A 26,432-nucleotide genomic window follows, 5' to 3' on the forward strand; every position below is an offset into this window, starting at 1 on the left:
TGTTTGCACCAAATAAAAGATGTGCTTGCACTTGATTCTTGCTGTTAGGAGTTTGTAACTTCATGGTTGAATGAACTTAATGGATAAAAGCATCAGCTAAATGTCATGTGATGAATGTAATGAAGGCGTTTGAGTAATCAAATAAAATGTTAATTGAAATGAGCTGAAATATGTGATTTTGTTATTACTTGAAATTAAATGAATTCTCCATGTTGCACAACAGAAGGTTGTACAAACACAGAATATCCTGTTACTTCACCACCATCTAGTGGACATATGTTGTTATTACATCACACCATCTTTAGAAAGGTCAACAAGTCAATACTACAGTCATTTCATAACTGTTTCATCCAATCCACCCTCACCTTCAGCTTATTCTTATTCTTTATTTTATAAAGGACAACACACATTAACATTTATGTAAATGTACCAGTGTTAGCCAGCCGGCTAATTTTCAACTGTAGTCCTTTGGCCAGATGATTTTAGACCAGAGCAACAGGAAAGAGCAAGACATTAGCAAATGTTATACTATACAGACAGAAGTCAACAAGACATTAGTACAGGTTATACTATTCAGACAGAAGTCAACAAGACATTAGTACAGGTTATACTAAACAGAGAGAAGTCAACAAGACATTAGTACAGGTTATACTATACAGACAGAAGTCAATAAGACATTAGTACAGGTTATACTAAACAGAGAGAAGTCAACAAGACATTAGTACAGGTTATACTATACAGACAGAAGTCAATAAGACATTAGTACAGGTTATACTACACAGACAGAAGTCACCAAGACATTAGTACAGGTTATACTATACAGACAGAAGTCACCAAGACTCCACACAGACAGCTAGAGCAACAACTGAGCCTTCTCAGTAAGCCATGCAGAGCTACAGGAAGCAGCAAGACGTTAGCACAGTTACACATCAACAGTATCTGCATTCAGTTTAAGAAGCCATGCAAGAATCAGAACACAGCCAAGCAACACAGACCTGAGCCATCATCTTTCACCGTTCAACCATGCAAAGCAGTAACAAGCAGTAATAAAAAGATGAAATAGGCTACATCACTCATGAGGGAGGTGTTAATACAGCACAGGTTAATAAGATGGTAAAATAGTTAAAATACAAGTAACCTTTCATACATACCCAATGAATGCAGAGTGGGCTATATTTGACACCGGGCAAGATATCAAACATCAAACATATTAGCAGCAGGTCAGCAGTGATATCAACAATAATATAAAATGACCAGGAGATTAAAAATGTTCACAAGTCTGAGTTTCCAAGAGTCAGGCCTTGAGACTCTGTGTGAAGTTATGGTAGGTGGGGCAGTTTCTTGTTCCACCTATCAGAGGCTCTAACCATTTTCAAAAAGTTTCTATCTCATAAATTTGGGTTTCTTTCAACCAAATTGTCAAAAGAAATAACATGGATGGTTCCCTACAACGCTCTGCACAAGTAAAACAAATGATCAGCTCACTACTTTAAATGAATGTTACTGTTTTAGTTAATAGCATTGCATTTTAAAATATTTTTGTTAAAAAAACTTTAAAAAAACATGGGAAAAATGCAGAAAGTGACATACTGTATATATCTAACGTGGAAAAAAGTGACAAAAACATTGAGAAAAGTGACAAAAGTGTAATTTAAAAAATAAAATAACAAAACGTTGAAAAAAATATGTTTTAATTTTACATTTTGACCCAGAAAAACAAAAAGTTGCACGGTCAACGGGAAGTCAACATGAGGGTTAAAGGTGCAATATGTAATATTGTGTGTAATACTGGCAGCTAGCGGTTAAAATAGTTACTGCACTACCAATTCAAAATACTGGAGAGTCGTCTCCCCCGCCCCCTCCTGCCCAGACTCCAAGTTCACGGAGGTTGCCAGGCTGAGACAGTAGCATTCACAACAATGTTGCTAACGCTAGTCTCACATAGCCAGCCATTACTCCACAGCACAGCGGAGTAGCTAACGGTAGATGCTAGTCTCACATAGCCAGACATTACTCCACAGCACAGCAGAGTAGCTAACGTTAGATGCTAGTCTCACATAGCCAGACATTACTCCACAGCACAGCGGAGTAGCTAACGGTAGATGCTAGTCTCACATAGCCAGACATTACTCCACAGCACAGCGGAGTAGCTAACGGTAGATGCTAGTCTCACATAGCCAGACATTACTCCACAGCACAGCAGAGTAGCTAACGTTAGATGCTAGTCTCACATAGCCAGACATTACTCCACAGCACAGCCGAGTAGCTAACGGTAGATGCTAGTCTCACATAGCCAGACATTACTCCACAGCACAGCCGAGTAGCTAACGTTAGATGCTAGTCTCACATAGCCAGACATTACTCCACAGCACAGCGGAGTAGCTAACGTTAGATGCTAGTCTCACATAGCCAGACATTACTCCACAGCACAGCGGAGTAGCTAACGTTAGATGCTAGTCTCACATAGCCAGACATTACTCCACAGCACAGCGGAGTAGCTAACGGTAGATGCTAGTCTCACATAGCCAGACATTACTCCACAGCACAGCGGAGTAGCTAACGTTAGATGCTAGTCTCACATAGCCAGACATTACTCCACAGCACAGCGGAGTAGCTAACGTTAGATGCTAGTCTCACATAGCCAGACATTACTCCACAGCACAGCGGAGTAGCTAACGGTAGATGCTAGTCTCACATAGCCAGACATTACTCCACAGCACAGCGGAGTAGCTAACGGTAGATGCTAGTCTCACATAGCCAGACATTACTCCACAGCACAGCGGAGTAGCTAACGGTAGATGCTAGTCTCACATAGCCAGACATTACTCCACAGCACAGCGGAGTAGCTAACGTTAGATGCTAGTCTCACATAGCCAGACATTACTCCACAGCACAGCGGAGTAGCTAACGGTAGATGCTAGTCTCACATAGCCAGACATTACTCCACAGCACAGCGGAGTAGCTAACGGTAGATGCTAGTCTCACATAGCCAGACATTACTCCACAGCACAGCGGAGTAGCTAACGGTAGATGCTAGTCTCACATAGCCAGACATTACTCCACAGCACAGCGGAGTAGCTAACGTTAGATGCTAGTCTCACATAGCCAGACATTACTCCACAGCACAGCGGAGTAGCTAACGGTAGATGCTAGTCTCACATAGCCAGACATTACTCCACAGCACAGCGGAGTAGCTAACGGTAGATGCTAGTCTCACATAGCCAGACATTACTCCACAGCACAGCGGAGTAGCTAACGTTAGATGCTAGTCTCACATAGCCAGACATTACTCCACAGCACAGCGGAGTAGCTAACGGTAGATGCTAGTCTCACATAGCCAGACATTACTCCACAGCACAGCGGAGTAGCTAACGGTAGATGCTAGTCTCACATAGCCAGACATTACTCCACAGCACAGCGGAGTAGCTAACGTTAGATGCTGGCTATATTGACAGTCATAAAAGCCTGTGCTCACGCAGAGCTCTGTAACCAACTGACAGACACACTTTTTCAGCTTAAAATTACAGTATGAACCGCTAAAAACACAACAACCTCACTGTCCTCTCCACACGCCAGTCAGGCACACTTCCTCGGCTTAGAATTACAATACAAAACGCTAAAAATACCACTACCTTGCCGACGGAACACACTTCATTGGCTTAGAATTACGGCAACAATCGCTAAACACACTGCGAACTCACAGTCCTCTCTTTCCGATTTACAGCCCCCCTCTCGTGGCTTAAAATAACTCACCGTTGTCGGCTCCAGCTGCTGAACTAGCTACACGTAAACAGCCATGGGCTGCTTGCCTGGTCGTTAACAGTTAGCAGGGTTAGCATGGCGGCGTTAGCCAGGACCAGTCGGGATCACTTTACTGGCTATGGCTCAATTGTTTTTACGAGTAACCAACTCGGGTACTCTAGCTATATAATTCAATGTGAGTACACAAATGTTGAAATGACAAAAAATGTCCATCCCTAGTAGCTGTGATAAATTAGCGTGGAGCTAATGCTTACCTGTTCAGGAGAAAATAAGCCAACTCTGCATCCTTTTGGGATCTAAGCTGTCTCCATCTTTCAAATACATCTCCAATATTTACCAGGGGGTTGTTACGTCTCTGGTCACGCAACTGTTAGAAACATGCTGTTTTCTTTTTTTTATGTCATGTAGAATCTATCTCCGTTGGTCCTGTTTGTTTGTTTGCTGCTTTCATGGCTGTACTACCGTTACAGCTGTAGCGAGCTGGGTTTACGTGTTTACAGGTATATATCTGGCAACCCGGCCTGGCTGTCAAACTGGGCCGTTGATAACACACACACACACACACACACACACACACACACACACACACACACACACACAGATCAAACCATAAACATAAATCACGTCACGGAATGTAAATTTCAAAAAGAAAAAATACTGACATTAGCATTGTTGTCAGAAAATATAGAATTTCAGTTTAACATGTTTCCTTAATATCTGATGAGGCATTGGTGTCATCTTTGGATTTATTACAGTACAAATATTACATATTGGACCTTTAATAAAAGTATTGAGTGGTGTAGGAGCTTTGCCATTCAGGATCTTGAACATTAGGCAGGTGTCATTGTATTTGATTAGATTATAACTAAGGATGGCATATTTGTTAAGACTTTTACAATGGTGATAAGTATTGTGTTTTCTGTCAAGCACTTTGAGGGCCTGTTTATACACAGAGAGAGAACAGGCTTAAGGGTTGTATCTTCTGCTTGCGTCCAGCTTCAAAGTCAAAGTGTCTTTATTAGTCTCCCCAAGGAGACATTAGTTTTGGACACTGGGAAAAATTGCTGCAGGAGTTACAACAGAGACACACAACAAGCACAGGGTTAAAACAATTAAAAGACAAATGTACATTGAACATTTGGGCTACTCAAAGAGCTATGCAAATTGCAAATTACCATTTTCTATACTTGCAAAAAAGCCATCCTTCCTAAAGCTTGTCATACAATATAATAGATAGGTGGTGATCATTGAATCCAAATATAATGTTGCTGCTGAACTTGTTGGCAGCGTCTTATATACCTAAAATTGGCTGGATTTTATTTAGTTATTCGCATTACTTTTTTCACTTGTTTTTTGAAAGACAAGGCGGAGTCAAGGATGATACCGAGATATTTGACATGAGAGACAACTTGAAAAACACAGAATATCCTGTTACTTCACCGACATCTAGTGGAAATATGTCATCATTACATCACACTATTTTTAAAATGGTCAACAAGTCAACACTCCAGTCATTTCATAACAGTTTCATCCAATCCACCCTCACCTTCAGCTTATTGGCATGGTTTGGTTCCCTGACTCAGTTGAACAAAGTTCCCCTCAACAGAATCATACAGATGAGGAGGAAGATCATTGGACAAACCCAGACTCCACCATGTTACCCCAAGTTCCAAAACCTCTGTTTCCCTAAATTCCTGGTATCCCAAGTTCCTGTTGTCCCAAGTTCCAGAGTGATGTCATCAGTACCTGTGATGTCATCAGTACCTGTGATGTCATCAGGCCGGTTCTGAAAGGCAAAAGAAGTTCAAATCTGTCTCCTTCATACTTTCTGCTTTTTGATCACTGAGTATTAATTTCACTAAAATTTGTTTGTTTTTCAAAATAAAGTGAACAATTCCTTTTTTACATAATTAGATTACATTAAAATTAAAATAAATTAAATAAGTTATACTAAAATAATAAATTAAATTAAATTAAATATGACCAAATAAAATAAATTATAAAATTACAATAAATAGATTAAATAAAGACAATAAGAAATTCAATAAAAATCCATTAATAAAAAAATTATTAAATGAAATAAAATGAAATAAAATGAGAAATAAATTCTAGCAGTTACTGCTGTCACACATTAAATAAATCAGAAGAGTAAAGATGCTGAGAGTCCAGCAGATGGAGACACAGTTCTCTTCATGAAGCAGATTATTATCAGTTAAACATGGATCACTTTAAAGTCTAACTAATGACCAATCAGATCGCTGGAATCATGGTGACATCATTCTCTTTTAATACCAATCAAACTGTTGCATCTTAAACATTTTCAACATTTTAATTCCAGCTTTTATGACACAAAGAAAATTCAGGACTTGAACTGACAAACTGATCTCAGGTCAGATCTCCTCTCACTACAATCACGGGTTTATTTGGTTTTTTTTTTGTGTATTCTTGGGGGGTATTTTATTCCTTTCTATATTTAAAAATTTTGCATATTTTTCTATGTTTTTTGTGTGTTCTTATGTGATTTCTGTTATTTTTTTGTGTTTTTATGTATTCTTGTGGTGTATTTTGCATCTTTTTGTTATTTTGTGCGCATTTTTATGTCTCCCTTCTTGTGTGATTGTTGTATCATATTTTATATCTTTTTAATACTTAATGTGTATTTTTGTGTGTTTTTTTGTGCATTCTTGTGGGGTATTTGGCATCTTTTTGTGTCTTTTTGTATCATTTGTAATACTTTTTGTGTATTAATGTGATCCTAGTTAAAGTCAGATCTTCAGAATATTTGTTTAATGCTGTAATATTTAAATTATTATATGAATTTATTTAATCTGTAAACGTTGCTTCTTTGTGTTGATGATCTGGTGTTAAATTACCTATTTTTATTAATATATATCCCAGTAATTATTTCCTCTGCATTCTCTGTCCTTATTTAAATCCCTTTACGGTATATTTTAATGATATTTTCCTGCGTCAGAGTGAGACATCTCTACCGTTGGATTCCTCTCTTTGGAGGCAATGAAGCGCATGCGCACAGTCAACACCCCCCTCCCGTAAACCCGGAAGCAGTGAGTGAGCGCTCCTCTTGCAGAGAGGATCTCTGATCTCCCCCGTCTCTCCTCTCGGTGTGGTTGAGCTGTTGGAGCATCTCCGGAGCCTTTCAGCCATTTTATCAGCACTTTCTTCTCTCTCAGGACCTGTCAGGGTTCAAACTGAGGCTGGCTTCAGTCCCGGGTCTGACTGCAGGTGCGAACGGACCGGGTGTAACCCGGGTTACCCTGCCAGCTCACCTGCACGTGTGACAGTGATGCCGACAGCTCGTGGTGGACACAAAACCGACAACACACCGGTAAATCACTTCACTTCCGGCTGCAGATTTACTCTTTTCTGTCTTTTTCTTTTCTTCTTTCTGTCTGTCTCTCTCTCTGCCTGTCTGTCTGCCCCTCTCTCTCTCTCTCTCGCGCTCTGCGTGTGTGTCTGTCTGTCTGTCTCTCTCTCTCTCTCTCTCTCTGCCTGTCTGTCTCTCTGCCTTTCTGTCTGCCTCTCTCTCTCTCTCTATGTGTATGTGTGTGTGTCTCTCTCTCTCTGTCTGTCTCTCTCTCTGCCTGTCTGTCTGTCTGTCTGTCTCATATCCAGACAAAATCTGCAGATTTTCTTATTCCAGTTCTCATCAGAGTCCAGAATGATAGTCAGCAGGTCTACAGGACCACCAGTCCTCAGGGCTCCTCTCTGTTTCCTGTTCAGCAGGTAAACAGGTGAAGGAGGTCAAAGGTCATGAATGTAGACAAGCAGGTTGTTCCTGAAACTCACACACCTGAAACTCACACACACTGTGCACACACACACACACACACACACTGTGCACACACACACACACACTGTGCACATACACACACCTGAAACTCTCCTGAAACTCTCCTGGCGTGCTGCAGGTGTTATCTAATCATCACAATAAATCTCTGAGAGTCTTCAGACATTTACTATTTATGTCACAACCTTTAGCAATGTGTTTATTGGTGTGTGTGTGTGTGTGTGTGTGTATATCTCTGTGTGTGTCTGTGTGTGTGTCTTTGTGTAGGTGTGTGCGTGCATGCATGCGTGCATGTGTGTTTGCATGCATGTGGGTGTCTGTGTATGCGTGCATGTATGTGTGTGTGTGTCTTTGTGTGTGTCTTTGTGTATGTGTGTTCCTGTGTGTGTGTGTGTGTGTGTGTGTGCGTGTGTGTGTGTGCGTGTGTTTATTGGGCCAGTTGCAGCCTTAAAGTGAACTTCAGCAGCCAAAGATGTCCTCACATACACAGAGATCTCACTCTGCACAACCCGAGAGTCTGACACCAAAACTACTGAGATAAGTTGATAAAAAGATGGAGGGTTGGGTTCAAATCAGACGTGACTTCACTTCCTGAAGGTGACCACGGGACGCAGAACGTGACGGAGCTCCGTTTGTTCCCTAAACTCTCTGTTTCCTTTTCTTTTCAAATGGGACCTGAACCCCAATCTCCTGGGTGAAAGCCCTGTGTTTGTTTGACCCATCCACCAAATCCACCAGACTCCATGTAAATAATCAGGACTTTTAGTGTGTATAGAGCCAGCATATCTCCACCAGACTCCATGTAAATAATCACTACTTTTAGCGTGTATAGAGCCAGCATATCTCCACCAGACTCCATGTAAATAATCAGGACTTTTAGTGTGTATAGAGCCAGCATATCTCCACCACACTCCATGTAAATAATCCGGACTTTTAGCGTGTATAGAGCCAGCACATCTCCACCAGACTCCATGTAAATAATCAGGACTTTTAGCGTGTATAGAGCCAGCATATCTCCACCAGACTCCATGTAAATAATCAGGACTTTTAGCGTGTATAGAGCCATCATATCTCCACCAGACTCCATGTAAATAATCAGGACTTTTAGCGTGTATAGAGCCAGCATATCTCCACCAGACTCCATGTAAATAATCAGGACTTTTAGCGTGTATAGAGCCAGCATATCTCCACCAGACTCCATGTAAATAATCAGGACTTTTAGCGTGTATAGAGCCAGCATATCTCCACCAGACTCCATGTAAATAATCAGGACTTTTAGCGTGTATAGAGCCAGCATATCTCCACATGTAAATGGGTGAATTAAGGGTTTATTTCAACCAAACCAGAGTGGTGATTGTTGGAACAGTGGAAAGATGAACCAAGACGGCTTTTGGTAGTTTTATTTAGTTTCTGTCCACTTTGAATGAAGTGTGTTTTATGATGATAAGTCCTGATTATTTACATGGAGTCTGGTGGAGTTTGGTGATAGACTAATAATTCCCCTTTAACCCCTTCATTAGAGTCAGTCCCTCTCTCTCTCTCTCTCTCGTTCTCTCTTTTTGTTGCTGTGCTCTCTGGTCTGGATGCACCTGTTGCCGTGGCGACAGCCTCTACAAACGCCGGCTGGCTGCAGCAGACGGCGTTGGTGATGAATCAGAGCCGTTTGTTATGTGCCGGCATTTCTCCTCTGGTCTTTAAAGCAGATGACTCACTGTGGGGTGAGGGGGGGGGTAAGTTACCAGTTGTCGTGGTAACTGTGGAGCAAACTGACTGTTAGCTTTAGCCGCCATGCTAACTGCCGCCGCACACACCGAGTTCAAACTGTTCCTTGATTTGATGTGTTGTTGTTGTTGTTTTCTTGTTTTTGTCTCCCTGCAGTGAAGCATCATGGGAGGTGGCAGATGGACGAGCCGACCGTGGGCCGAGCAGAGCCTGTGACACACACACACACACACACACACACACACACACACACACACACACACACACACACACACACACCATGGAACAAGGCTTCAGCTTAAATACTCTGGTGAGTAATTGTGACATTGTTTCAGTTTCCTCGGTCTTTCCTTCTGCTTCTTCTCATGAATGAATGAATGAGTGAGTGAAAGAGTGAATGAATGAGTGAGTGAAAGCGTGAATGAACAGAGGAGTGTTTGTCCACCTCTCATGTCATGGAGATGCGTAACAAACACTGCATTCAGGCTCCCAGCAAGCATGTAAATCTCAGTTTCCTGTCTGAACACAGCTCAGCTATAACACATGTTAATGTGATGTTAATGATGGGATGTTATCTTTTAAAAGTCCCATGGCATGAAAATGTAACTTTATGAGGTTTTTTAACATTAATATGAGTTCCCCCAGCCTGCCTATGCCCCCCAGCCTGCCTATGCCCCCCCAGCCTGCCTATGGCCCCCCAGCCTGCCTATGCCCCCCCAGCCTGCCTATGGCCCCCCAGCCTGCCTATGCCCCCCCAGCCTGCCTATGGCCCCCAGCCTGCCTATGCCCCCAGCCTGCCTATGCCCCCCCGGCCTGCCTATGGCCCCCCAGCCTGCCTATGGCCCCCCAGCCTGCCTATGCCCCCCCAGCCTGCCTATGCCCCCCCGGCCTGCCTATGGCCCCCCAGCCTGCCTATGGCCCCCAGCCTGCCTATGCCCCCGGCCTGCCTATGGCCCCCAGCCTGCCTATGGCCCCCAGCCTGCCTATGCCCCCAGCCTGCCTATGCCCCCGGCCTGCCTATGGCCCCCAGCCTGCCTATGCCCCCAGCCTGCCTATGCCCCCGGCCTGCCTATGGCCCCCCAGCCTGCCTATGGCCCCCAGTGGCTAGAAATGGTGATAAGTGTAAACCGAGCCCTGGGTATCCTGCTCTGCCTTTGAGAAAATGAAAGCTCAGATGGACCAATCAGGAATCTCCTCCTTATGAGGTCATAAGAAGAAAGGTTACCTCCCCTTTCTCTGCTTTGCCCGCAGAGAGAGAGAGAGAGAGAGAGAGAGAGAGAGAGAGAGAGAGAGTCAGAGAGACAGAGATAGAGAGGGAGAGAGAGAGAGAGAGAGAGAGAGAGAGAGAGAGAGAGAGAGAGAGAGAGAGAGAGAGAGAGAGAGAGAGAGAGAGAGAGAGAGAGAGAGAGAGAGAGAGAGAGAGAGAGAGAGAGAGAGAGAGAGAGAGAGAGAGATAGAGAGAGAGAGAGAGAGAGAGAGAGAGAGAGAGAGAGAGAGAGAGAGAGAGAGAGAGAGAGAGAGAGAGAGAGAGAGAGAGAGAGAGAGAGAGAGAGAGAGAGAGAGAGAGAGAGAGAGAGAGAGAGAGAGAGAGTCAGAGATAGAGAGAGAGAGACAGAGAGAGAGAGAGAGTCAGAGAGACAGAGATAGAGAGGGGAGAGAGAGAGAGAGAGAGAGAGAGAGAGAGATAGAGAGAGAGAGAGAGAGAGAGAGAGAGGGAGAGAGAGAGAGAGAGAGAGAGAGAGATTATGGCTTTCAAACGAGCAAAGTGACAGTTGGTCAAGGCCACACCCCCACCCTCCACCTTGCGCCTCTCATCCTAAGGAAAGGTCATTGTGGGACTGGCTCTAGTGGCTGTAATTCTGCACCAAGGTTGAATTTCGGGAAAGAAACTTCGGGATAAACAGTTGCGGGATCAACGGGTGTCTTTCAGATTCCCTCTGCTCCAATAGGATAGCGCTCCAACCAATCAGAGCAACGCTAGCTGATAGATTAAACTTTAAACTCCGAACACATCTTCCTTTTTTAAGAATGACTTCAGTGCCGTTCTTTGTTCTTTTCTCAAAGAAAAGCTGAACTCCAAGTCTTCCAGAAGACCTCTGTTCACCAGCAGCAGTCATAAGCCCCGCCCACCCACTATATACACGATGTGATTGGCCTGACCTAGGGCTGGGCAATATATCGATATTATATCGATATCGTGATATGAGACTAGATATTGTCTTAGATTTTGGAAATCGTAATATTGTAAAAGGCTTAAGTGTTGTCTTTTCCTGGCTTTAAAGGCTTCATTAAAGTAAAGGGATGTGTGTGTGTGTGTGTGTGTGTGTGTGTGTGTGTGTGTGTGTGTGTGTGTGTGTGTGTGTGTGTGTGTGTGTGTGTGTGTGTGTGTGTGTGTGTGTGTGTGTGTGTGTGTGTGTGTGTGTGTTTTACTATATTCGTGGGGTCCAAAAACTGGGGACTACAGTATCCCTGTGGGGTCTACACAGCCTCGTGTGGACCAAAATGCTGGTCCCCACGAGGTTAAAGGGCTGTTTGAGGGTTAAGACTTGGTTTCAGGATTAGGGTTAGAATTAGGTTATGGTTAGGGTTAAGATTAGGCATTTAGTTGTGATGGTTAAGGTTAGAGTAAGGGTTAAGGTTAGGCATTTAGTTGTGATGGTTAAGGTTAGGGTAAGGGTTAAGGTTAGACATTTAGTTGTGATGGTTAAGGTTAGGGTAAGGGTTAAGGTTAGGCATTTAGTTGTGATGGTTAAGGTGAGGGTAAGGGTTAAGGTTAGGCATTTAGTTGTGATGGTTAAGGTTAGGGTAAGGGTTAAGGTTAGACATTTAGTTGTGATGGTTAAGGTTAGGGTAAGGGTTAAGGTTAGGCATTTAGTTGTGATGGTTAAGGTTAGGGTAAGGGGCTAGGGAATGCATTTTGTCAATGACAAGTCCCCACAAAGATAGTGATACAGACTCTTGTGTGTGTAGAAGAAGCTGGCAGCAGACCCTGACTACACCGATGTGTCTCTGCCGGCGGCGGAGCGAGTGCGAGCGCTGGGGAAGATGGGCTGCAGCGTGGAGATCAGCGAGGACGTGGCGCCCAGACGCTACCTCCGCTCCGGCGTGGAGATGGAGCGCATGGCGGCGGTTTACCACGACGAGGGCAGCCTGGAGAACGCCTACGTGCTCTACACCAAGTTCATCACGTAAGACCATACACTAAACACTCGGGACTGGTGATGCATGTTGCTGTGTGTGTGTGTGTGTGTGTGTGTGTGTGTGTGTGTGTGTGTGTGTGTGTGTGTGTGTGTGTGTGTGTGTGTGTGTGTGTGTGTGTGTGTGTGTGTGTGTGTGTGTGTGTGTGTCTGTGTGTGTCTGTCTGTCTGTGTGTGTGTGTGTGTGTGTGTGTGTGTGTGTGTGTGTGTGTGTGTGTGTGTGTGTGTGTGTGTGTGTGTGTGTGTGTGTGTGTGTGTGTGTGTGTGTGTGTGTGTGTGTGTGTGTGTGTGTGTGTGTGTGTGTGTGTGTGTGTGGGTGTGTGTGGGTGGGTGGGTGGGTGGGTGGGTGGGTGGGTGGGTGGGTGGGTGGTGGGTGTGTGGGTGGGTGGGTGGGTGGGTGGGTGTGGGGTGTGTGCGTGGGTGGGTGTGTGTGTGTGTGTGTGTGTGTGTGTGGGTGTGTGTGTGTGTGTGGGTGTGTGCGTGTGTGCGTGTGTGGGTGTGTGGGTGTGTGCGTGTGTGGGTGGGTGGGTGGAGATGTCCAGCTCTCACACAGAACAGTTATTTTGAAGGGAACAAGTTGGAAGATTTGTAAAAACTTTATAATATTGGAGAAAGAAAGTTGGAATATTTTTAAAAGTATTTTTTTAGAATAAAAGATTTTCTTTCTGTTGCTCTGATGTATAGTAATAATAAGAAGATTCCTGCTCACAGAGACTTTCACAGAATAAAAGATGGAATATTTTAAGTCTTTTAAAAAAAAGTAAAAACATTTTGAGAGAGAAAGTTGTTTAAGATTCGGTTTGAATATTTTAGGAAAAATGTCAATATTATGAGTATAAAAGTCTGTTTTGAGAAAAAAAGTCAGAAAATATAAATAAATATATGTATATATATATATATACATATACATATGTATATATATATGTATGTATATGTTTCCGTCAAATTTAAAATATTTGCTCATGCATTATTTCTTTTGTTATAAAGTCAGAACATTTGTAGAGAAGTTGCTCATGTTGCTGTGTTGCTGTGTCCAGTCTGTTTGTAGAGAAGTTGCCGGCTCACAGGGACTACCAGCAGTGCAGCATCTCGGAGAAGCAGCTCATCATGAAGGTAACAGCACCTCCATCATTATTATTATTATTAATATAAAAAAATATATATATATATATATATATATATATTAGTGCTGTCCGTTAAGCGTGTTATTAACGGCATCAAGTTTTTTTATCGCAAGATTAACGTTCTTTTTGGCCGTGCAATCTTTGCAGTTTTTTCACATGCTGCTGCAACAACTAGTAACGTTAGAAAAACTACAACTACCACACCGGATCTAGCTAGACCGGAAACACAACAACAGGCACGCCACACACACTGGTTTGGGCTCGGAGCCGGCCAGAGAGTAGCTAGTAGGCTAACGCTACCTTCTGAGTGGACAGCGAGCGTGAGACGCCAATAAGATTCTGAAAGGAAAGTTTACTTTTAAAAAGTTGCCGAATGGTTCCACTGACCAGACCAAAGCGATCTGTGTGTGTGTGTTTGGTGGTTGTAAACTGAACTATCATCACAGCACGTCCAGACTGAAATACCACTTGATGGCCAAACACACAGCTGATGGTCAAATACACAGCTGATGGCCGAGCACACAGCTGATGGTCAAATACACAGCTGATGGTCAAGCACACAGCTGATGGTCAAACACACAGCTGATGGTCAAACACACAGCTGATGGTCAAACACACAGCTGATGGTCAAATACACAGCTGATGGTCAAACACACAGCTGATGGTCAAACACACAGCTGATGGTCAAACACACAGCTGATGGTCAAACACACAGCTGATGGTCAAATACACAGCTGATGGTCAAACACACAGCTGATGGTCAAACACACAGCTGATGGCCGAGCACACAGCTGATGGCCGAGCACACAGCTGATGGTCAAACACACAGCTGATGGTCAAACACACAGCTGATGGCCGAGCACACAGCTGATGGTCAAACACACAGCTGATGGCCGAGCACACAGCTGATGGTCAAACACACAGCTGACGGCCGAGCACACAGCTGATGGCCGAGCACACAAAAGCACAAAGCAAGCCAATCCACTTTTCCATGTTGATAAGAGCATTAAAATGACAAAAAAATAATGGGATAAAAACAAATCAAGGGACATTTAGAATAGATAAAAATGTGCAATTAATTGCGAGTTAACTATGACATTAATGTGATTTAAATATTTTAATCTTTTGACGGCACCAATTATTATTAATATTAATATGCATTATTGTAGAGATGTTCCGATACCATTTCTTCCTTGCCGATGCGGTTCAGATATGTGAACTGATGGGCTGATACCTGTGTGTTACGTATATAACTCTGCAGCGGTAGTTGTAGTATTAGTACTAATATGTTGTAGTATTACTACTAAAATGTATTCTCTGTCTGTGCGTCTATAGAAAGTTCAGGAAGTGGCTTTTCCTCGAAAAGACGAGTTGAAGAAACGTCTTCAGGAGAAATACAGCAGGGAGCACAGCGAGTACCTCAGAGCCCAGGTTAGCTTCACGCTAGGTTATCGTGTGTGTGTGTGTGTGTGTGTGTGTGTGTGTGAGAGTGTGTGTGTGTGTGTGTGTGTGTGTGTGTGTGTGTGTGTGTGTGTGTGTGTGTGTGTGTGTGTGTGTGTGTGTGTGTGTGTGTGTGTGTGTGTGTGTGTGTGTGTGTGAGGTGTGTGTGTGTGTGTGTGTGTGTGTATTATCAGACTATTGGAGATTATTTTAATAGTTGATAACTAATCCATTCATCTTTGCAGCTGTAACACAAACACGCATCAGATCTGGTCATGTGACTAACTGTTTCCTCAGAGCGAGGCGGCCGCGGCGGTGGCGGCGGTGGAGGGGTGTGGCCTGCAGCTGCAGCGGCTCTCCCTATTGGGCGAGGAGGACAGGAGGCGGGGCCTGCTGCTGGAGCAGGAGCGGCAGCGTGTCGCCGCTCTGAGACGTCTGCAGATCCAATCGCAGCAGTTTCAATACTTCGAGGACCAGCTGAGACGCCAGGAACTGGCCAATCGGAGAGCAGGGGAGGCGGAGCCAAAGGTAACATTAGGCAACACTGTTAGATTGATAAATATACGTAGGTACGGCAGCCATCTTTGGACGAATGTGACCATAAAGACTTTTGGGCAGCGTTTGGATGTTAAGTTTTCTGTTTTTGGCACTTCTTTCAACATTTTGTATGGTTTTGTCTGGGTTTTTTGATGTTTTGGAGAAACATTTTCAAAATGTTTCTCATTTTCTTTTTGGAGATTCTTTTGAGGCTCTTTTTTATTTATTTTTATTTCTGAGCTTTTTTCAACATTTGTGTCTTTTTTTTTTTTTCAATTTATGAGTTTTTCACAGATAAAAAACGTAGTTTACAATATTCACAGTTACTGAACGTGTTCTAATTTAATATCACAAATAGGTAATGTTAATCCTTCATTTAAACTAAGGTAACACTAGCATCATGTAGTTAGTAGTTATAATATCTCAGGGAGGTGTGTGTGTGTGTGTGTGTGTGTGTGTGTGTGTGTGTGTGTGTGTGTGTGTGTGTGTGTGTGTGTGTGTGTGTGTGTGTGTGTGTGTGTGTGTGTGTGTGTGTGTGTGTGTGTGTGTGTTATTGAAGCCGCAACTCCAACGTGTTTCTCCTTCAGGTGGAGATCAAAGTGCCTGAGGTGATGGACGGCTCCGGTGTGTCAAAGCAGCCAATCAGAGAGAGGGTACGACCCCAGGGGGCGGATTCTAACAGGAACAGACAGCCAGCCCCCGTCAGCCAACCGGCCGCTACGCTGGCTGGAGTACACAGTGAGTACACACACACACACACACACACACACACACACACACACACACACACACACATACACACACAGACAGACACACACACACACACACACACACACACACACACACACAGACACACAGAGACACACACACACACACACACAACACACACACACACACACACACACACACACACACACACACACACACACACACACACACACACACACACACACACACACACACACACACACACACACACACACACACACACACACACACACACATACATACACGCATACACACACACATTGTAACTTTATAAATCTAACAAACATGTGGCTGATTGGTTGGTAACTTTATAAATCTAACAAACATGTGGCTGATTGGTTGGTAACTTTATAAATCTAACAAACATCTGGCTGATTGGCTGGTAACTTTATAAATCTAACAAACATCTGGCTGATTGGTTGGTAACTTTATAAATCTAACAAACATCTGGCTGATTGGCTGGTAACTTTATAAATCTAACAAACATCTGGCTGATTGGCTGGTAACTTTATAAATCTAACAAACATCTGGCTGATTGGTTGGTAACTTTATAAATCTAACAAACATCTGGCTGATTGGCTGGTAACTTTATAAATCTAACAAACATCTGGCTGATTGGTTGGTAACTTTATAAATCTAACAAACATCTGGCTGATTGGCTGGTAACTTTATAAATCTAACAAACATCTGGCTGATTGGTTGGTAACTTTATAAATCTAACAAACATCTGGCTGATTGGTTGGTAACTTTATAAATCTAACAAACATCTGGCTGATTGGCTGGTAACTTTATAAATCTAACAAACATCTGGCTGATTGGTTGGTAACTTTATAAATCTAACAAACATCTGGCTGATTGGCTGGTAACTTTATAAATCTAACAAACATCTGGCTGATTGGTTGGTAACTTTATAAATCTAACAAACATCTGGCTGATTGGCTGGTAACTTTATAAATCTATGTGACAACCATAATCTCTGGGTTATACAGCTAAGGCCCACAGTGGGTTTCATGCTTCCTGGAGCTGATGCGGATGGCCCTTGGTGGTCATTCTCTGGACAAAAATGAAATGAACTCATGTGAATCACTAAAGGACATACAGTATATAAAACCAAATCAAAGTGTGTGTGTGTGTGTGTGTGTGTGTGTGTGTGTGTGTGTGTGTGTGTGTGTGTGTGTGTGTGTGTGTGTGTGTGTGTGTGTGTGTGTGTGTGTGTGTGTGTGTGTGTAGCTCCGAGGGTGGAGGGATTGAGGCGCGTGGTGATCCCCAGAGACCTGACCTACCGTTTCCTGCTGCTGGCGGACTCCAACACCGCCAGGGGAATAGAGACGTGTGGCGTCCTCTGTGGACGACTGGTGAGACCGTCCACGGGCCAACGGGAAGTGACCAATCACAGCCGAGCTGCTGTCTAACGCTGTCTCTCGCCCGCAGGCCCACGACCAGCTCATGCTGACTCACGTGGTGATCCCCAAACAGTCAGCCGGGCCGGACTTCTGCGACATGGAGAACGTGGAGGAACTGTTCAGCTTCCAGGACCAACAGAACCTGCTGACTCTCGGCTGGATACATGTACGGCTACACGCCAAACACACGTCAAACACACGTCAAACACATGCCAAACACATGTCAAACACATGTCAAACACACGCCAAACACACGTCAAACACACGTCAAACACACGTCAAACACATGTCAAACACACGCCAAACACACGCCAAACACACGCCAAACACACGTCAAACACACGTCAAACACATGCCAAACACATGTCAAACACACGCCAAACACACGTCAAACACACGCCAAACACACGTCAAACACACGCCAAACACACGTCAAACACACGCCAAACACACGCCAAACACACGCCAAACACACGTCAAACACATGTCAAACACACGCCAAACACACGTCAAACACACGTCAAACACATGCCAAACACATGTCAAACACATGTCAAACACACGCCAAACACACGCCAAACACACGCCAAACACACGTCAAACACACGTCAAACACACGTCAAACACATGTCAAACACATGCCAAACACACGCCAAACACACGCCAAACACACGCCAAACACACGCCAAACACACGTCAAACACACGCCAAACACATGCCAAACACACGCCAAACACACGCCAAACACATGTCAAACATGCCAAACACACGGAAATATAAATGCTAAAGGTGCCAAAACATGCCAAACACGTGCTAAATACTCACTAACACACGCCAAACACATGTCAAACACACGTCAAACACACGTCAAACACACGTCAAACACACGTCAAACACACGCCAAACACACGCCAAACACACGCCAAACACACGCCAAACACATGTCAAACATGCCAAACACGTGCTAGATACTCACTCACACGCCAAACACATGTCAAACACATGTCAAACACACGCCAAACACACGTCAAACACACGCCAAACACACGTCAAACACACGTCAAACACACGCCAAACACACGCCAAACACATGTCAAACATGCCAAACACACGGAAATATAAATGCTAAAGGTGCCAAAACATGCCAAACACGTGCTAGATCCTCACTAACACACGCCAAACACACGGAAATATAAATGTTAAACGCATGCCAAAACACAGGCTAATACACACGCCAAACACACGCTAAACACGCTAATAAACTCACTAAAACACATGCTAAAATAATTGCTAAACACGCTAAAACACAGGCTAACACACATACTAAACAGGCTAAACCCACTCTAAAACAGGCTAAACCCCAGTGAAACAGGATAAAACAGGCTAAATGCATGCTGGAACACAGGCCAAAACACTAAACGCACTAAAGTACTCTTTAAACACATTTGACATTTGAGGACATCATCTTGGGCTTCAGGAAACAATGATCCCACATGTTAGAGACCAGACAACTCATCCATTCATCCAGAACATGATCCACACATGATGAAAATAATCGGTAGATGCAGTCCTAAACACATGATTGGTGGATTTATTAATTGATTAATTGACCAACAGTGTGCTGAGGAGTTATCTGTTTATGTTGTCTGATAAAAATCAGATCACACAACTAAATAATAAAATGTTAAAGCTGAAGGGTCCTCAGAGAGAGGGAGAGTGGGCGCTCAGGTTTTGGATCCACAGAAAGATGACCTTGTACTTTCTCTTTCCGCTCATTTGCATGATCAGACGTCACCATGGCAACAGTGCCTGGTGTCGATGAACAGATGAGAGGAGAGAGAGAGAACTCAGATAGGAACACACAGACGGAGGTCTCACTCTGATACCATACACATGTTTTTATTTCATTTAAAAAATGTGTGTGTGTGTGTGTGTGTGTGTGTGTGTGTGTGTGTGTGTGTGTGTGTGTGTGTGTGTGTGTGTGTGTGTGTATAGACTCATCCCACTCAGACGGCGTTCCTCTCCAGCGTCGACCTCCACACTCACTGCTCCTATCAGCTGATGCTGCCGGAGGCCATCGCCATCGTCTGCGCCCCAAAACACAACGAGTAGGACACACACACACAGAAACACAGAGACACACACGCAAGCACGCACACACTAAGACACACACACAAACACACGTACACACACACACACACACACTGACAGAGACATACGCATGCACACACACTGATACTGACACAGACACGTATGCACACACACACGCATGCACACACACACAGACATTCATGCACGCACACACTCGTACACACACACTGACACAGAGACACACACACACATGCACGCACACACGCATGCACACACATTCGCACACACACACTGACACAGAGACACACAAACACACACACTCAGGATGTGTAATGTTATAATTGACTTCTTTCAGACATTAAAATTATTGTTTTTAATATAAATGAAGTGTGAATCTTACAGATGATATGTATTAATATTTTAACTTTGCATTAATGATGTCGGCTTGTTGATCTTTGACCCCCCTGCCCCCCCCCCCAGCACTGGTGTGTTCAGGCTCACCGGTCCCGGGATGTCGGAGGTTTCCGGCTGCAGACTCAAAGGTTTCCACCCTCACTCCAAGGAGCCGCCTCTCTTCAGCGTGAGAACCTTTCTCCTTCTTCTCTGGCTGTGATTGGCTCAGAGAGACATCACACACTGACCAATCACAGAGCTCTCTGCCTCTCTTACCACTAATTTTCAACTTCATTGTAGTCCCTGAACACACCACGCTCATTTTGATTCCCTTCTGGGTCAAAACTTAACATTTTGGTCCCAATGATTTTGTCAATTGTTTTCGCATTTTTTAAGCTTTTTTTTCCATTTCTTATGTCACTGTTTCCCCAATGTTTTTTTCTGTACTTTTCTGCTCTTTTTTATGGGACATTTTTGTTGTTTATGATGTTTTTGAAACTTTTTCTGACATTTTTGTCACTTTTTTCAACATTTCAAATGCCATAAAATTGACTAAAACACCCAATTCACCCGATTCAATACAATGAGGGAGCTGATCATTTATTTTACATGTGAAGAGCGTTGTAGTGAACCATCCACCTTGTGTTTTTTGACAATTTGGTTGAAAGAAACCCAAATTTCTGTTATAGAAACTTTTAAAAAATGGGTCAACTTTAACCCGAGGACACCAGGAGGCCTCGTGCACGTTCTTCTGGGTCAACGTTTTAAATGAAAAAGTTTATTTTTGATTCACGCCTGCGTGTTTGAAGCGTTTCCAGACAACATAGAATAGGAAAAGATGTTTATATGTCGTTTAGACACAAATGCATATTAATAAATTACATGTTGAGGTCTGAAATCTCTCTCCCCCTCTCTGCCCCCCTCTCTCTCTCTCTCCCCCTCTCTCTCTCTCTCTCAGGTGTGTAAGCATGCGGTGGTGAAGGAGTCAAAGGTCATCCTGCTGGACCTCAGGTGACACGAAGAGAAGAAGCAACTGAACACACTGCCTCTCTGTCTGTCTGTCTGTCTGTCTGTGTGTGTCTGTGTGTGTGTGTGTGTGTTTTCTGGGAGTTCTTGAAGTTTTTTTGGTGATATTTGTTTGTTTTTGAGATCAGCTGCTGGCTGCAGGTAGATATGAATCTGAGTTTTTGTGAACAGCTGATTTCAGCCTCTGGTATTCTATCATATCATGTTCTTCTGAAGATCTTTGAGCTGATGACAGAAACCAGCTTGGACTTTTTTCACCGTTTTCTGACATTTTATGAAGCCAAGATGAATAAGCTGCAGCCCTAATGTGAATCAGGTGTGTGTGTGTGTGTGTGTGTGTGTGTGTGTGTGTGTGTGTGTGTGTGTGTGTGTGTGTGTGTGTGTGTGTGTGTGTGTGTGTGTGTGTGTGTGTGTGTGTGTGTGTGTGTGTGTGTGTGTGTGTGTGTGTGTGTGTGTGTGACAGCGTGCCTTCTTATGAAAACCAACAACAGTCAGAGTCTATCTCTAACCGATCACACACACAACTTTAGTGTTTCTCTTTGACCGTTAGTCTGTTTTGCGAAGTGACCTATCAGGTAGGACGTACATTGTACAGCCTAGTGTTCTTTTATCGTGCAAAACTAAATGTAATAAGCTTTTTGGTTTTAATAATATTGTTTTTAACTGAAAGTATTTTTGGGTCTAAACTCATAATGTCGGTTAAACATTAATATCTCTGTTCGTTTGGCTTCGCTCGCTTTGCTTTAACACAACATCAGACACTGTGTGTGTGTGTGTGTGTGTGTGTGTGTGTGTGTGTGTGTGTGTGTGTGTGTGTGTGTGTGTGTGTGTGTGTGTGTGTGTGTGTGTGTGTGTGTGTGTGTGCGCTGCTGCTGTGTTATTTTTTGGTAATAAATCACCGCCTGCTGCTCCAACTGAGTTTTCTTTCTGTTTCTGTCTCACTGCAACATTCAGAGAAAATATGTAACTTAGTGCAGAGATCTTCAACAGGCGGTCCGGGACCCCTGGGAGGGGGGTCCTCAGAGTTAGTGCAGGGGGTGCAGCCAAATGATGTAGAAAATATATATATTTTTTGAAAGTTTCAGATTTCAAAAATTAAAATAAGTCTTAAAATATACATTAATATGAATACAAAATCTTAATAGCAAAGATAAATTGGCCTATATGTGAAAAAAGATTATTTACACATTAAGATAAACTTACTATAGGTAACTATGGTAGCCATACAGTTAAGCTTAAGGAGTCACTGTGCCTTCCACATATATGTTTAACATTAAAAAATGATGCATAAATATTAACCATTTCTTTTCATCCATTCTGTCCAGTTTAATATGCAACTCAATCGGAGCCGATACTGGTATACTGGCACATACTGCCTAAAACGCTGCTATCAGTATCGGAAAGTACTGGAGTTTATGCACCGATCCAATACCACGTAATAAAGAGTAAGTTAAAGTTCTGTGGCATTCGTCGTTTGTGTTTCTTCATGAGAGTTTAACCTGAGCCAGACCGACAACAAAGATAGATCACATCCATACAGGGATATAGTAGCAAGGTCAGGTATCAGAATGTGTATCGGGAAGCAAAAAATGGTATGGGCCATCTCTAGAAAAAACGTCAAAAAACATTGCAGAATAACTGCTTAAAAGAGCTACATAAAAGTCGACCCATAAAAACATTCAGACAACACCCCAAAATAAAAAGTAAGTCTAAGTATAAAAATATAGAAAAATTTCCCCAAAAACATTTGAAAGAAAACAAAATAATTACGTAGAAAAAACGACAAAAAAACATCAAAAACATCACAAAATAACTGCTCAAAAGAGCTACATAAAAGTCGACACATAAAAACCCCCAAAACATTCAGACACGCCCCTAAATAAAGTAGTAAATGTGAACGTTTGAAATAAAGAGCCGAGCAGAGATCTGGTTTCAGAGCTTCTTTATTCGTCTTTCTGTCACTTCCATCACACAACTCGACCGGTTTTACCCAGAGTTCAACAGCTGTGACATCATCATTACGCTGCGTGAAGATAAGGGGGGAAACACATAACATCAAAGCTTTTATTCTTTAAAAAAATCAAAACAAACGTAACCAACATGGCAGATGGAGGGGAGAAGAGAGGGAGTGGAGGTTTAAAAGATGGAGGACAAAGAGCCACATTCACAGCTTTCAGGTGAGCAGGGGGGGGGGGGGGGTGGGGGGGCAACATCCTGGGCTTTAAATCAGCTCTCTGGGTCGTTAGCCAACACAGCTCGCAGACTCTTAACTGGCCAATCAGATTCTCTGCTGGCTGCACGATGGTTTGTTTACTTTCAGCTGCTCTGGTTTAGTTTCCTGCCATTTTTTCTGCTGTTTTCCCGCCTTTTTTCCACTGTTTGTTGCTTTCTTCAACATTTCCCTCGATGTTTTTTGTCGCTTAAAATTTGACGTTTGTTTCAACATTTCTTCCGATGTTTCTTTCAGTTTTCGGACACTTTTGACACATTTTAAAGTTAGTAAAAGTTTGTTTATTTTCCTAACTTAACTGCCGAACCGATTCTTGAAAAACTGAAAAATGACATCAAAGAAAGGCTTTTACGTCTGTTTTGGTGAACCCGGATGGGAAATAAGGCATTTTAAAAGTCGCCTACATTCACGGTAGCTAGCTAACGGTAGACTACAGAGAAAGGTTGAGATTTCTACGTCCATTTTGGAGCGACCGAGGGAAAATATTTCAGTCCATACATTAAGTGGAACCGAAATGAGGAACCAAAAGTTGCGTTCTATCCCGGTCCGATTCCTACCGGTTGCGTACGTACCCAATCCTATTTGTTTCCCGCCGTTCTCCACCGTTTCGTCTCCGTTTTAGCGTAGCTCGTAATCAATACCCTGCGCTGACACTTAGCCTATGGGTTGCTGGTGTTCATGGGAAATGTAGTATTAGATGTAAAGCTACGAGCAGTGTTGGCCACAAAGATTACACACAAAATGCCCAGATTTCTTGGCGGGAAACAGACCAATCTGGAACCATTTCTGCAGCCGGCCGATCCAAACAGATGCTGAGTTATTCACTTTATTCATCACCGGACAAACTGGCTAATAACTTTATAATGTTTCCCGTTTTTACCCCCATTTCTTGGGTTGGCGTGTTTTCAGCTAGAGCTGCACGCTACGAGAAAAACAGACCATAACGTTGTTAAATATGGCGATAAATAAGCAGATATTAAAGTGTTCTCAGTTCTGCTGCTAAAATACAATAAACTGCTTGTTGAGTTTAAAACTAATGACAGGAAATCATTTCTAACTTTCTTTTATTTAACAGATTTAACTTTGGATTGAATATAAAAGGCAGCACTAAAAACTGAACGACAGCTGATATTTTCTTTGAATAAACACGATAAATGCGGGAGTGTCTTTAGAGATGACGTGTCCATGTGTTAACTGCCACCAGTTGATCTCACGTTGAAGATTAAAACCGACCTATCGTGCACCCCTAGCGTTGATTTAAAGCCCTGGCGACATCACTTCCCCTTTTGACTTTTAGCTTTTCAAAATAAAACATTTCTTTAGCATCTTCCTAAACACCAGAGACCCTGGGTTGCTTTCTGCTGCAGAGGTGTTTTTTGGGGATCTGTTGTTGCTAGGGTAAGATGGCGTGGGGGGGGGGTGGGTGGGTCTGCGGGGGTTTCTAGAAGCACTTGCGGTGGACGATAGACGGCCCGGCCTCGTCGTACTCCTGCTTGCTGATCCACATCTGCTGGAAGGTGGAGAGGGAGGCGAGGATGGAGCCACCGATCCACACCGAGTACTTCCTCTCTGGGGGGGCGATGATCTGCAAGGGGGGGCAGGTTAATTCAGAGCAGGAGACACTTCACCGGTCCCCAAAACCAACAATCAAATGATGTCAGATGGGAGAATAAGTCAACATAAAGGGTCAAAATGCTGGAAAAAAAACACCAAAAACATTAAAGAAATATGTTGTTTTTTTTAAACGTTAAAAAATGTGTAAAAATGTCAAAAAAAAAATGTACTATTTAAAATAAATTTACATAAAAGTCTCCAAAACGTCAAAAAAATATCAGAAATCAGCCCTTGTCTGTATTTTTTTCCACATTTTTGAAGCTATTTTTGACATTTTTGTCACTCTTTTGAAAGTTCTTTTCCAATTTTCTTTAATCAAAATGCTATGAAATTGACTAAAACACCCAAATTCAATGAAAGTACTGAACTGATAATTTATTTAACTTGTGGGGAGCAATAGTTGTAGGGAACCATCCACGTTGTTTTTTTTTGACAATTTGGTTGATCTTGAACTTATCAGTCCTTCTAGTCTCTCCGCCATTTTTGTTCTACTCGCTTTCGACGCTTTTCAACGGTGTAGTACGACGTCCGCTGGGGTCGTATTGCATATTACGGAGCTGATTTCAAGTGCCAGTGGGAAGGCGCGTGAAGGCAGGTTGCCTCGTGGAACTACAGCTCCGGTCCCCCTACTGGTTGCCTCGTGGAACTACAGCTCGGGTCCCCCTACTGGTCGCCTCATGGAACTACAGGTCGGGTCCCCCTACTGGTTGCCTCGTGGAACTACAGCTCGGGTCCCCCTACTTGTTGTCTCGTGGAACTACAGCTCGGATCCCCCTACTGGTTGCCTCGTGGAACTACAGCTCGGGTCCCCCTACTGGTTGCCTCGTGGAACTACAGGTCGGGTCCCCCTACTGGTTGCCTCGTGGAACTACAGCTCGGGTCCCCCTACTGGTTGCCTCGTGGAACTACAGCTCGGGTCCCCCTACTGGTTGCCTCGTGGAACTACAGCTCGGGTCCCCCTACTGGTTGCCTCGTGGAACTACAGGTCGGGTCCCCCTACTGGTTGCCTCATGGAACTACAGCTCGGGGGACCCAAGCTGGAAAAGTTGCATAGTAAGCCTTTTAAAAACTAAAAGTTGCATCATGGTGGACAGGTTTCTAATCTGTTGTGATGTGTAAGTGCGAGCTGCATGTGTCGGACCTTGATCTTCATGGTGCTGGGCGCCAGCGCGGTGATCTCCTTCTGCATGCGGTCGGCGATGCCGGGGTACATGGTGGTCCCCCCAGACAGCACGTTGTTGGCGTACAGGTCTTTACGGATGTCGATGTCACACTTCATGATGCTGTTGTAGGTCGTCTCGTGGATCCCTGCTGACT

The 26,432-nt window shown here is 43.5% G+C and overlaps 2 protein-coding genes across 2 annotated transcripts in view; one reads left to right on the forward strand and one right to left on the reverse strand.

The window, feature by feature from the left end:
* The first annotated feature begins 6,795 nt into the window (after positions 1–6,795).
* Positions 6,796–21,602, forward strand: stambpl1 (STAM binding protein-like 1). Its single transcript, XM_028568603.1, has 12 exons — positions 6,796–7,108; positions 9,449–9,602; positions 12,263–12,480; positions 13,527–13,602; positions 14,949–15,044; positions 15,351–15,581; positions 16,178–16,328; positions 17,589–17,713; positions 17,790–17,927; positions 19,757–19,869; positions 20,333–20,432; positions 21,204–21,602. The coding sequence occupies exons 2-12, from the start codon at positions 9,573–9,575 to the stop codon at positions 21,258–21,260; spliced, it is 1,335 nt and encodes a 444-aa protein (XP_028424404.1). The 5' UTR covers positions 6,796–7,108; positions 9,449–9,572; the 3' UTR covers positions 21,261–21,602.
* Positions 21,603–23,196: 1,594 nt separating this feature from the next.
* acta2 (actin alpha 2, smooth muscle) overlaps positions 23,197–26,432 on the reverse strand; it is a 13,160-nt gene continuing 9,924 nt past the window's right edge. Inside the window, exons 8-9 of the mRNA XM_028568606.1 lie at positions 26,257–26,432; positions 23,197–25,086 (exon numbers count right to left, since the gene is read on the reverse strand). The exon at positions 26,257–26,432 is cut by the window's right edge and continues 6 nt beyond it. Of these exons, the coding sequence (XP_028424407.1) occupies positions 24,943–25,086; positions 26,257–26,432 (320 nt within the window). The 3' untranslated portion in view covers positions 23,197–24,942. The remainder of the gene's footprint in view (positions 25,087–26,256) is intronic.

This window comes from Perca flavescens, chromosome 21, assembly GCF_004354835.1.
Source record: "Perca flavescens isolate YP-PL-M2 chromosome 21, PFLA_1.0, whole genome shotgun sequence".
In the NCBI taxonomy this organism is placed as follows: Eukaryota; Metazoa; Chordata; class Actinopteri; order Perciformes; family Percidae; genus Perca; species Perca flavescens.

What these genes read in the sequence shown, in the direction of transcription:
- stambpl1 (XM_028568603.1), top strand. Translation starts at nt 9,573, where the DNA reads ATGGAACAAGGCTTCAGCTTAAATACTCTG. An exon ending in CTCTACACCAAGTTCATCAC is followed by an intron (nt 12,481 to 13,526) that starts GTAAGACCATAC and finishes TGCTGTGTCCAG; the next exon opens with TCTGTTTGTAGAGAAGTTGC. An exon ending in TGACTCTCGGCTGGATACAT is followed by an intron (nt 17,928 to 19,756) that starts GTACGGCTACAC and finishes GTGTGTGTATAG; the next exon opens with ACTCATCCCACTCAGACGGC.